Source organism: Cyanistes caeruleus, chromosome 1 (genome assembly GCF_971803275.1).
Source record: "Cyanistes caeruleus chromosome 1, bCyaCae1.hap1.1, whole genome shotgun sequence".
Taxonomy (NCBI): Eukaryota; Metazoa; Chordata; class Aves; order Passeriformes; family Paridae; genus Cyanistes; species Cyanistes caeruleus.
The window spans coordinates 132817904-132830189 of record NC_141701.1 but is presented as its reverse complement, the minus strand read 5'-3'; the positions used below and the strand labels follow the sequence as shown (position 1 = coordinate 132830189).

At 35.8% G+C, this 12286-nt stretch overlaps 1 protein-coding gene across 1 annotated transcript in view; it reads right to left on the bottom strand.

Annotated features, from left to right (window-relative positions):
* Positions 1-236: 236 nt before the first annotated feature.
* Positions 237-12286, bottom strand: part of LOC111924163 (macrophage mannose receptor 1-like) — a 32954-nt gene continuing 20904 nt past the window's right edge. Inside the window, exons 20-30 of the mRNA XM_023920251.2 lie at positions 11449-11591; positions 10234-10339; positions 9252-9448; positions 7678-7780; positions 6798-7030; positions 5495-5660; positions 3988-4140; positions 2426-2542; positions 1986-2153; positions 878-913; positions 237-493 (exon numbers count right to left, since the gene is read on the bottom strand). Coding sequence (XP_023776019.2) covers positions 294-493; positions 878-913; positions 1986-2153; positions 2426-2542; positions 3988-4140; positions 5495-5660; positions 6798-7030; positions 7678-7780; positions 9252-9448; positions 10234-10339; positions 11449-11591 — 1622 coding nt within the window. The 3' untranslated portion in view covers positions 237-293. The remainder of the gene's footprint in view (positions 494-877; positions 914-1985; positions 2154-2425; positions 2543-3987; positions 4141-5494; positions 5661-6797; positions 7031-7677; positions 7781-9251; positions 9449-10233; positions 10340-11448; positions 11592-12286) is intronic.

Genomic DNA, 12286 nt, shown 5'->3' with positions numbered 1-12286 from the left:
GCTAAATAAAGTGATTTTCACAGGTAAATATCTGTCAGACCTTCCCCATAACACCTCTGGAGCCAACTTTTCAGTCATACCCATTTATATGAAAAACACTCCCCAGACTAAATGAATCTGTAACACTTTGGAAGGAATTTTGGAAGATGTATATGTGTGTGTTTATATAAATCCATTAACTATTTTAGAAGAAAGGAGACTATTGTCTGAGTAGGAAAACATGAAGCTGGGTAAGATTTCACTGATTTATGGCCTGTTTTTTGGTAGTTGGATCACATGGGCATTTGGTCAGACTACATGTCTGAAGCTGTTTCTTTTTCTTGAATATCCACAGTTGCTTCTGATCCACTCATTCTGGTTGAAATATGTGGCAGGTTTTGTCTCTTCCTCCTCAAGCAGAAATAAATTATACTTCCAGCTCCAGCTATAGATAGGGCTAGAAGAATGTACAGCCAAATGATGCCAGCTGAAAGTACTTTCTTCATTTTCTCTTCTGTAAGGATATACAATGGAATAACCTTTGAGGTTAAAAGATTTCAGAATCTAATAATAAATGAAATTTCTATAGTAAGAAGGCAAAAGAATTCAATGTGCATGTAGATTTTCAGTTCAACATGTGCATTGGGTTTTATTTTTTATGGACACCAAACAAAATATAATTAAATATCAAAGCCCAATATTAAAAATATAAACATAAAAATAAATCAATATTTACTTCAGGATAACCTGTATATTCTGTATTGAGATACAAAGTAAAAGCTTATGGACTTTTTATTTTTAAACACTCTCAAAACAAATACTGAGAAATTATATAATTATATTCTTGTTTTATTTTAGCTTGCTCTTATTATTCTACTTAAAAGGAAGTATGCTTTACCTGTATTTTCTGTTGACATCTCTTTGTTTTCAGGAGCTTTTGAAAAGAAAAAAAGTTTATTCTGAATGGTTAAAAAGAGGCATTTCAAAGTTCTTAAGTACCCGTGTTTCTAACAATTCCCCCTGAATTCATGTGGTGACAATCACTTTCCCAGAGAGACGGAGCTAAGAATATGTAAAACCCTAGTAGGATGATTGGGGGTTTCATCCTAAGAGCATCTGACTTCCTCAGTCATGATACCCAAAACAACATGTAGAGACAGATTTCTTTTATTTCAAAAAGTGCTTTCAAAAATGTTTATTTCTGAGAAACTCCCCACAGGATCCTTAGTAATTTTAAGGTGCTTCCCATCTTGAGTGTTAGCAGTGCATCATGAGAATTTTACTTGATCTGAAAAGACTTTTCTATTGTTGTAGCCCCTTCTGTCAGAGACACCCATTCCATGTTGATGTGGCTCCTATGGTAATTGCTCTTCCTGAACTTAGCAGGTGGTACAAAGGTGAACAGAAAGATGAAATTTAACCAAACAAAATGTCTGTGTTCTGGACTACTTTGATTTAATCTCAGGTGGTAATCAATCTTATGCATTTTCTTATAGATGATAATTTTTCTATCATGATACTACTAGTATTTTATTAAACATGATTCTATCATACTGTAGATGAAGAGTGCCACGAGAATGTTTGTCATGGGATTCTTGTAATCCATCAGATCAGTAGTCAGTAAGGAAAGGAATCACCAATTCCAGCATTTCTACAAGACAGTTTGCACTGTACTCATCAGAACAAGATTTTGTTTAAGAATATATTCAGCTGAAATTAGACAAAGTGTGGTTTTGAGTTTAGCTTTTGCGTAAACTCAGGGGTCTGAAATATTTATGATGTCTGCACAGGGCTGATGGTAGTTCTAGAGGATGCAGGGGAGATGCTGCCATCTGAGAAGGCAGTCAGGAGCCATGTGGGGCTTGTCCATATTTAGGCAGCCACATCCAGCCATTAAAGTTGATTCGTTTTGCACACAAACTTAGAGTATTTTGCATTTCTGTATTGTACAATGAAAATAAATTATTGGACATTATTAACCTTAACATACTAGAAATACTACTTACTTTTCATTTTTTTACAGATATATCCTTTTTTGAAAGAACAGAGGTTGGCTTTCCAGTAGCCAGACAATGCACATAGTTCTCCACAGTCTTTAAGCCGTTTGTCTGACGGTTCTCCCAATTGCCAGTTGACAAAATCCATTGCAGATTTATCTGTCCATTCCCACTGTTCTAATATTAAAAAATAACATATATGCATAAAATGCATGGATATAGACAAATAGAATGAGTTGTAATGGGGAAAACAAAAATTTATAACATGAATATCTAGTTAAATGTTTCAATTATAATTTTAAGCATATTTAAGCATACTTTGAAATAAATTTTGTGTAATATATATATATATATATATATATATATACTTTCAAGTGTACGAAGATGATTTCTTTTTAACTTAACATGTGATTTCATTTGATAGGGTAACAAATGATGAAAAATATTACCTCTGTCACCTTTCTTTAGCCCTACCCAAAAGTTCAGTGATTTTCCATGGAGTATCTTAATGGTTTCTGACAGAAAGTTTGTTTCACTATAGTCTCCTACTGATACCAAATCAGCACCTGAAAAAATATTATAGAACACATCACAGTGGCTCATTTTCTTAGAGCTCAAGTCAATAAATGCATGAAAAATATTAAAAAGTATATAAAAGACCAACTCTTCTGTATTATTCACTGCTCTTATTGTGGTTATTATATCACTGTATGGTATTTTCTTTTTTGAGCATGATTGTATGTTGTGTGGATGTAAATCTGCACAATGATATGGATTTTCTCAAATATTCTGACTTTTTTTGGTCTTTGGTATTTTAGAGAAGAATAATTGCTCTCCTGCAATACTTTTGGATTGGTCTCACCAAATCCCAGACTGTGGTGCTGGTAGCCTAAAACAGGTACAAGTGATGTAGTCACCACCATGCCTGTTCCCACTACAGCTCTGTCCCTTACCAGTGGCTGGGCAGCAGTTTTGGCAGTGCCTGATGATAACAGGTTAGGTAGGATATGTCAGCAGATGGAGGTTGCAGTCCATAAGATGTCCAGAAGTTGATTTATAATTGCTATACACCCTGGCATTGCAAAACACAAAGTTGTGTTGGAATCATCAGGAAATGGCTGCCTTCCTGGCCTGGCCAGTGGGTAGGCAAAAGTGTAGGAATTTAGAACATGGAACAGTGTCCAATTGTAACCTTTCATCCTGGTTATTACTGTAATGTTGACTTTTTGTAGTAGTTATGTGATTTATCTTTCTGCAAAACCACTCCAGGAATTCTGTTGTCGTACAGCTGTAGAGCAAAACACCTTTGCAAAGCTACTTTTTCTGCTTACTCAGTTATAGGTCAATGTTTTCAGATCTATGAGGAAGTGCCTTTAGAAATGTTTCCTATTCTTACTCACACTGAAATATGTGTTGCATCGCACCAGTTCTCAGAAATGTGGAGCAAAGTGTCTTTTCCCTTCCCTGATGAAGGCACTGCTCCTCTCCAGGGGGGCAGCATGGGGCTGTTTCAGAGCAGGAACTGCATGGCTGCTGTGTTTTACCAGTTCATGAAAGATAAACAGCTCCTGCATCTCATTTGTTGTCCAGACTGTGAGATCCCCTTAATGAACTGTGCCCTGGAACTAACAAACACAACTATCCTATGTCTTTGTGTCTCCTGGATTACACTGTGTGTGACTCCCTCTTGTTTGGGGAAAGGAAAGCCAATGCTGCAGCCTGCACCTTAGTAGGTCTGTAAAAGTGTTTATCTCCCTACCTAATTACTTTTTGCCATAAAACTAGTAGGAATTTAATATTTTTGAGGTACTCATTTCACCTGATATTGAGATATGAGATGCTGCTGTCTCTGACAAAAATTACTTTTACTGTTCAAAAGCATGCTTGCAAAAGCAACCAAAAAAAACATTACATGTGAAGTTTTAAAGTTATCTGAGATTTGCTTATCAATATTATCCATTATTTTATGTGTTTAATTACATCATCAATCTTTCTAAGACTAAATACTCACCTAGCCGAGCACATTCCTCATGAGCTTGAGACCAGCTTCTTTTCTTGGAGGCCTCAAAGTAATAGCAGTGACCAGAGAAAGGTATCCAAGATTTGTGTCTTCTTGATTCAGGGCATTTTCCAGGAAGTTGTGGGGGTTCAGTAGGGGCCATTACTGATAAGAGATCAGTAGTTGGAATCCAGCTGTTTTATATAACTTGTTCTTCCCATTATACTAGTATGATGAAACTAAACGACTATGTTAGGTTTGTAATCTTACAGGAAATGAAGCCTGTTCTAAGAGCTTGATTATGGTTCAGTATTTTCTTTGAGACAATATTTTCTCTTCATATTTATTTAACAATGTGATTTGACAGTATCAAAACCTTATAAAACCTTATAGTAGAAACTGTGAATGAAAGTGCTGATATAACTATGCATAGCTTGCAGGATTTTTTATTAAACTGCATCCTGAATACATTCCATAGTGACTGATATAATAGGAAGATTTTGGATGGGTAGATAAATGCAGACGGAATTTAAATTATATATTCTGAAAAATTACATTTTCTTCCTCTAAGTCTTCTACAGTCTGTTTCTTTCCCTGATAAGAAATACTCAGCTTGAGTATTCCAGAATCATGAAGTGGAAAGAGACATTATATATGAATTCTGTGCACTTCTGTCAAATTACAACATCTTAGAACATAATTTGGCATGTAATTTTAAATTTGCTTATGATTCAACATCTTCCATCAAGTTGAAAAGTTCAATAATCCAGCTAAATTTTGAAAACATATTTATGCTTATCTTCATATAAATTATACAAGTTTGTGCTTGGAAGGCTTTCCAAGGAGCTATTTACTTTATCATTGTGCTCACAGGTGATATGAAGCTGATATATTTTTTTACCAGATATTAGTCCTGTCTGTTCTTAGCAAGCTGTGGTGATGGAGATTCACTGATCTGTCCAGAGTATTTATTAAAGACTTCTGTATTGATAAAATTAGAAGGTTTTCAGTGCTGTATTTAAGCTTGTTGCCCCTTTCCAACTCATATCAGACACATAGAAAGAATAAATTCCATCCCAAAAGACTAATTTTTTAATACTTAGTATAGATAATATGATTTCTCATAGTCTTTGGTTTCTTAGTCTTCTGTCCAACTCCAGTCTTTTCTTTACATGATTGTTACCCAGTCATCAGAAAACCCTAGCTGACCGAGAAGCTTTTCAAGCTTTGGCACCCCAACCTGGATACAGAATTTCATATAAAGCCTTATGAAAACAGATCTTATAGCAAGTCAATTACTTTTCTTAATAGAATGAATAGTATAAAAAGATTAATATTGAATCCTTTGGTTCTTGGGCTTTTGGTAATTAGTATGAATCAATTAACTTTTGGAAAGAATTCAGGTGAATATTTAGAACTAGTTATAATCCTGTCTTCCTGTATACAGTATAAAGGATTTTTCCAGTAACTTATTGCTCTATACAGCTTCTAGTCAAGATGCATGTATGGAGTTACTCACCATCTGATTTTTTACAGACAGAAAATAATTTTTCCTTGCAGGAAGCTGTCTTCCAGGTGCCATCAATGTCTAGGTAGACACATGCTAATGTTTGCTTCGGTTCTCCACTGGCCCACTTGCTGTAAACTAATCTCCACCTGTCAATCCATTGATACTTGCCATTGGTCTGGAAGTAAAATCTATATGTTAATTTCATATTTGCTTACAGTGACATAGCTACTATACAGGATCCTCAAGAGGACTCACGTAAGCAGTGTAGAATCATCTGCTTACTAGTGCCCTTTCTTAGCTTGTAAATGGTAACTGACTGAAATGTAAAGTGTCTGTCATCCACAAATGTGAACGCCTCCAAAAAATATCCAACATTAATTCAGAGCATTTTTTCAAGCATTAGGAAATGGAAGGGAAAAAAAGAAAGGGGACATGAGAGAAGGCACGAAACTAGGAGTCAGATAAGAGATCGTGTTGGAATGGCCACCCAGACGTCTGCATAGAGAATGGGAGCGTGTGTAGGAGTGCTCTTAAGCAGCTGTGGTCACCATTGCTTTTGTTGTAGTTATCGTGGCTGTGATTCATGCTGAAGAGTGCAGCATGTCAAAACACGCCTACCATCCAAATGTTCACCCTCTCCTGCCATAAAACTGATCTAGACATCTCACAAACAGAAAGGATTATTTTTCCATAATGTTCTAACTTCTAATGGGAGCAATTATGCCAATTACGTTTTCAAATTAAAAAAAATTTGGTCAATTTGGCCTTTGGTCAATATGTACCATATGATATAGCCTCCATATTCCTTTTACTAATATTTACCCAGTTTCTGTTCACAGCTGTAGTTTGTTATTGCTGCCATAAATACGGCCACTCTAGTAAAATGTGTGAGCATCAACACACGTATAAAAATCGTTTCTCCTCAGGTGTCAGGTGTGTGACCACTGATCACTGAGGTACATAAAGACATGGCAGGAGGGCAGGATGTATATTGTGCCTGGAATCACTTTTAGATTAGAATAAACTTAAAATGTAGGAGATTTTACAATTTATATCCAAGGTAGTTTAAACTGCTCCAAACAACACACAACATTGTTGTATACTGGTTTTACAGGAACATTTCCTTGTGCTAAAGGAAGTCTCTACTGTATGAGTCTTAATGGAAGAATTCCAGTGCAAATGGCTGTTTCATTGATATAACACGCTGTTTGCAGCACTACGCTGGCAGGAATCCCAATGGGCAGCAAGATCATAAAGTAAAATCGGGTCCTGTGTCAGCCTGACTGCTTGTATGCAATGTATTTGTTCTTACCATGTTGCTGTTAAGACCAATCCACAGAGGCTCTCCATATTCGTCCGCAAGTAGGAACAACAGCGCCTGACTATATGGGTCTAAAATGCTGGCAAGTTCTGAGGCATTGTCATTGCAGTTTTGGTGTGCTTCCTCCCAACTCATTTTGGAACGAGTGACAGAATAGCTAATCCCATTAGAAGGGTCAGAAGCAAAGTCCAGCACTGTTGCTGGTGATTTAAAAAGTTTTGGATCTGTAGGAAAAAGGAAAAAATAATGAGCAGTTAAATCTGGAGTCACATATTTGACTTGAGCAATTGAGTAACATTGTCATTATTTACAAACCTAATATAAAATGAATAATGGAATGGAAGGTCTTCTTAGCTGTTTATAATTAAGTATAACATCAACAGTTCTGATAAAAGAAATGTATTTTCAGCCTCTGGCAATTTTGAATCAATAAATGCACAGTATTTTATACGGCGGAGGTAAATTTACCTCATCATTCAAGAATAACACACCTTTCCTGCCTTTTTTAAAAATACTCCTTGCAGCTTAATGACTATGAAGTTTATATGGATAAGTGTTAAACTTACTAGTTTTTATATCCTACAGATCATTATGAACATATGTAATTCAAATGTTTTTGGGCTTCATCTATTAAATTGCACTTTTAAACATAAAATTATTTTCTTTTCTTATAGTCTGCTATGTTTTCTCAAAAACACTGCTGAGTAAGACTGGGAGGCAGAATGGGCCCTTAGGTTTTACTGATTCTTTACCTAAAAACCAAAACAAAATGAAATGAAACAAAACCAAAACTAAACTGAAATAAAGTATGCTAAACAAGAAAATTTGTTTTAATCCTTATCATTTTCAAGATTAAAAATACAGAACTCACCACTATCCTTCTGGCATATATACCCTCTGTAGTTATAACATTCCTCATTATTCCATTTTCCTGTGTCATCAGCAGGACCTCTCTTCAGGGAAACACAATCAAACTGTTAGAAACAAGGAAAAGAATATACATGAATATTAGAAGTCATAAAAGAAAGTACTATAAATGAGCAGTTTCAGGTTTGTTTTGGTTTTTTTTTAGTTCTGATGTTGTAGGATGTGTCACAACTCTAGAAATACCTTTTGTTCATCCTTCTTTGTCCTTTCTGACCTCCCTTGTGGTGGCCAGCTCCCCTGTTGCACACTCTTCTGCTCACCCTGCTTGTTCATTTAGTTATTTTCCAGGAGAAATACTTGAAAGGCATTATTATTTTCAAGAACTTTTCCCCACATTATCTATCCCCACTAATGAGTGACTCAGTAAGGTTTTGAATAAGAATGAAATGGAGGTCATGCAAAGACAGCTATAAATAGTGCTGATTCTTGACAAAATCACCTAGATTACAGTCTTTGGCAGAGCTCTGATCAGCTCTAGTTCTTAGAATTTCTCCTTCAGCTACACGAGAACAGCTTGAGAAGCTGATATGTCAAGCTTATTACAATCTGCAGTCTCGTCTGCTAAGCTGATAATTGTTGGGCCTTTGGGCCTTTGAAAAGGATCCTCTGAAGGAGAGAGCTGTTAGTGTCTTGAAAGTGAAGAAGAAAAGTAGGATGTACCTTTGCACTTTTTTTTTTTCCTGCTTAGTATTTCCTAGTCTTACTAGAGCAGCAGTGGAGCTATGGATTGTGCAGTGTCATTTATGTCTTCCTGCATGCCTTGACCAATGGCTACATGGGCAAGAGCAGCACGAATTGGCTCAGGTGTAGATAATCTGGTTGTCCAGATCCCTGGCTTCTCTAAAGGTTCGGACAAAATGATGGGAGAATGGAAAATGAGTGGAATGACATATTGTGAAGGGCAAGTTTGAAAAGCAAGATATAAAAATGGCAATGCGGGTGTGCAAATCTGTCTGTATTGGTATGATTATGTAAAATGCTATTTTATTTACTGCATTATGAGGTTTAATTTAAGCACTAGCCATGGAGAGGGTTTGATGGGCTTAGAAAGTAGTTGACACCTATTGGCCCTTAGTAATTCAATTACAAATTTAAAAAGGGAAGAAGTTAAAATGCTGAACTCTTTCCTCTTGCATCCTCTTCTTCCTTCATAAACATGAAAATAATGGTGTGTTAACTTCTACAATTCTAATGTTGTATTTATATTCTCTGAAAAATTAACAATTTACTATGAAAAAGAAAGCTTAATTCAATATATCCAATTTTTATTCAATCAGTTCATTGCTGCAATTTTTTCAAATACTTTCACAAAATTACAGCAATTCTATTTTATGCTCTGAAATATCTAGAATACTCAAACATTGAAAGGTTTCATATCTAGTCCCAGTGAGTCCCAGTGTAAAGACAGATGTCCAACCAATGGAGAAGGCTGGGAAAATGTAATGAAGTGAGCTGCCTACTGGAAGTGGTACTGCTCCTCAGATTTACACTTGATGATAAACACTAAGCAATATTTACCTGCAGCCGATTTTGGCCATCTTCTGGACGCAGACTGTCATACAAAATAGGTTCTACAAGTTTTGGGGAATCTTTGTCCCAGTTTGTATATGAGACAGCACTTCCATCAGACCAAACAAAGTTGAGTTCACTGAGCAAATCATTCAAGCCAATCCAAAGATCATTTGAAGCATCCTTCAAATGGTAAGTAAGAAAAGCTAGGAGAAGAAGCCAACAGAGAAGATTAATGCGTCAGATGATCAGTCAAAATATCAAATCATAAACAAATACTTAACTATTTTGTTCATTAAAGTCTTGTAAAAATATTTTAATTACATTTGATCAGAAATTTATCTGAGCTCATTATTTCAGGGTTATGCCAAACCCTTGCCTGTGAAAAACCTCTAAGTGTCAAAATATTAGAGAACAATGATGGAAGATTTGAAAGAGGAAAGAAAAAATAAAAAGCCTGTCTGACCACCATGATATCTAATGAGTTCACTTATTTCAGCAGTCAGGATGAGCCACTTGACTGATGAAAATATGTGGCTATGTACAGCTGCAAATTGAAGCCAGGGAACATAGGCAAGGTGAAAACATGTCGTTCTCTGACATTCTACTAAATTAAGTTGCAGAATTTAGGCAGAAGTATAGAAGCATATCCTTTTCTATTTCTGGCAAAAACAGAACATGCATTCTGGTTTTTCTTCTGTGCCTAAAGCTACAAATGCCAGATCTGGATTTTTAATTTTATCCTAATTTGTGCCCATAAATAATGTAAGACACTTTGCATGAAACACAAGGAAGCAATCTTTAGCATCACTAGCATTCCCCAAACAGATTGTCAGTTCTAAAAACATTTCATGCCATGGCAATATAGCCAATGTTGAGTATACAAATTATAAAAAGCATATATTTTCATACTGACACTTGCCTTTGCAGGAAATGTCCACTTTATATGGAGTAAAGGCTCTCTATTACCTAAGGGGCCATTGCACTATACCTTGAACTTTTTCATTATGTATGCTTGCCAGGTTTCCTCCAAGGTTCATGCAAACTCTTCTTCCAGTTTTCCAGTAATCAAAGCCAGAGCCAAAAAATTTGTAACACTATGGAAAAATAAGTGTAGACTGTTAGAGTGACAGCACAAAGAATTTAGATACGAATTACACTAGTGTAATTAAAATCAGTCTCTCAGACCCCCAAATATTTTTTCAAAGTTAACTTGGATCTGGAGCCAAGTCAAAGCTATTTACACATTTTAAATTTGCTTTCTATCTTTCTGTAAGGGACTGACAAGGTCACAACAAAACTCAAATAGCTATTTACAAACCACAGTAGGAGTCTGATGAGAATCTAATGTTCTAGTTAACTCAGAGATTTCCAGAAGCTATTCACCACCACAAATCAAAGTACTAACTCTGTAGGAAAAGCCCAGCCCGTGTGTGGAATTGCTGGAACTTTATGGAAAAATCTTTTTGACCTAGTCTCTGTGATCAGAGTACTCTTGTGTGTATTCAGCCTTCTTCATTGTACAGCTCTTTTAATAATGGAAGTACATGATTAATTTCTTAAAAAGTGTGTAGCCATCACATTACCAATACATATTAACCTTCAAAGGTTCTTATAATTATGAGTATGCCTCAACTGCCCTCTCCATGTTTGCAGCTCACTCTCTGCTCTGTGCCATGCCAGTAGCACAGTCAGAAAATTATTTTGCAAGGTTTGTGGAAAATAACAACTTTGATGACTGTAACCTGTCATAAACTCACCTGGTGTAATATCCATGGGTGCCTTCATAACAGTACTGTGTATATTAGGAAATAGAACCCTCACTTAATAAGCACATCAAGTTTGTCCTTTTGGGAAAGAGGCAAGCATTACATTGAAGCCTGTTTTGAAAAAAAATGTCTTATTTCTGATTTGTTCCATCTCAAATGACTAATTTTGTGCTATGCCTGATGCTTTCAAATTAATTCACTTCTTCAATTTTTTTAAACATATATACAATGTGAAAGTTTTCCCATTGTGCCTCAGATGACTGCTTCTCAAGAAAACAATTAAAAATCTGTAAAACCACCATTTTGCAGTAATTAGCCAACAGGTTCGTTTTTTAATGCAACTGAAAAAAGAGGTCTGAGAGAAAAAAGGCCTCTGGTATGTCTTTAAGTACCTTCCCAAGCAGTAATGTCATTGTGCTTAGATGAAAGTATCATACCTGATTTTTAAATAAAATCCAATCTGCAGGACATCCTCCAGGAGTTGAAGGTACTGCTGAAGGGAGGGTTGCATTTAAAAAACTTCTGTGCCTCTCACAGATATAGCCATTGGAAAAACCACAGCTGACATCATTCCACAAGCCTGAAATCAGTTGAAGTTTAGGTGCTAAGACATGGAATATGATTGAAAGATTGTGGGAAAGGGAACTGGTTTCTGGGCTTTTAAGTTCAGAAGCAACCTGCCTGGGAACGTGGAATAACCTGCATCAGCTCAACTCTACCTCCTACTGTCACTGTATACAGGGGCACTTTGGTCCTGCTGTGACTGGGGGAGAAGTGGCCAGAAGAGATGGCCTCTCAGTGGAACCCTCCCAAACAGCTCTGTTGAACTGAAAGGTGCAAGTGTAAAGTAATGCTTTATCACTGTGTGAGTGCAGAATGTGAAACTCCATATATTTTTCTATGCTCATGCTAGCTATTCTCTTATTATTAAAACAATTCTCTCAGTATTCAAAAATATATTTTAAAAAATATTATATTACAATATTCTCTGTTACTGAGAAATATTTTTAAATAAGTGTTATCAAATTATAATTATTTTGTTAACATTGCTGCTGATTTGAAGAGAATATTTTTTTTGTGCAGCTAAAACATTAGTGATCAAATTGCTGCTGCATTCCTTGTTAAAATCAATATTCCACTTTTATGGATGATATGGCCACTGAAGAAACCTCAAGTATAGTGATTATTTTTGTTATGAATATTTCTCAAACTTGCTGGGAAAGAATGGGTGAAAACTGGTAAGACATTTTTAACACTAGAAGAGTAGTGTGCATA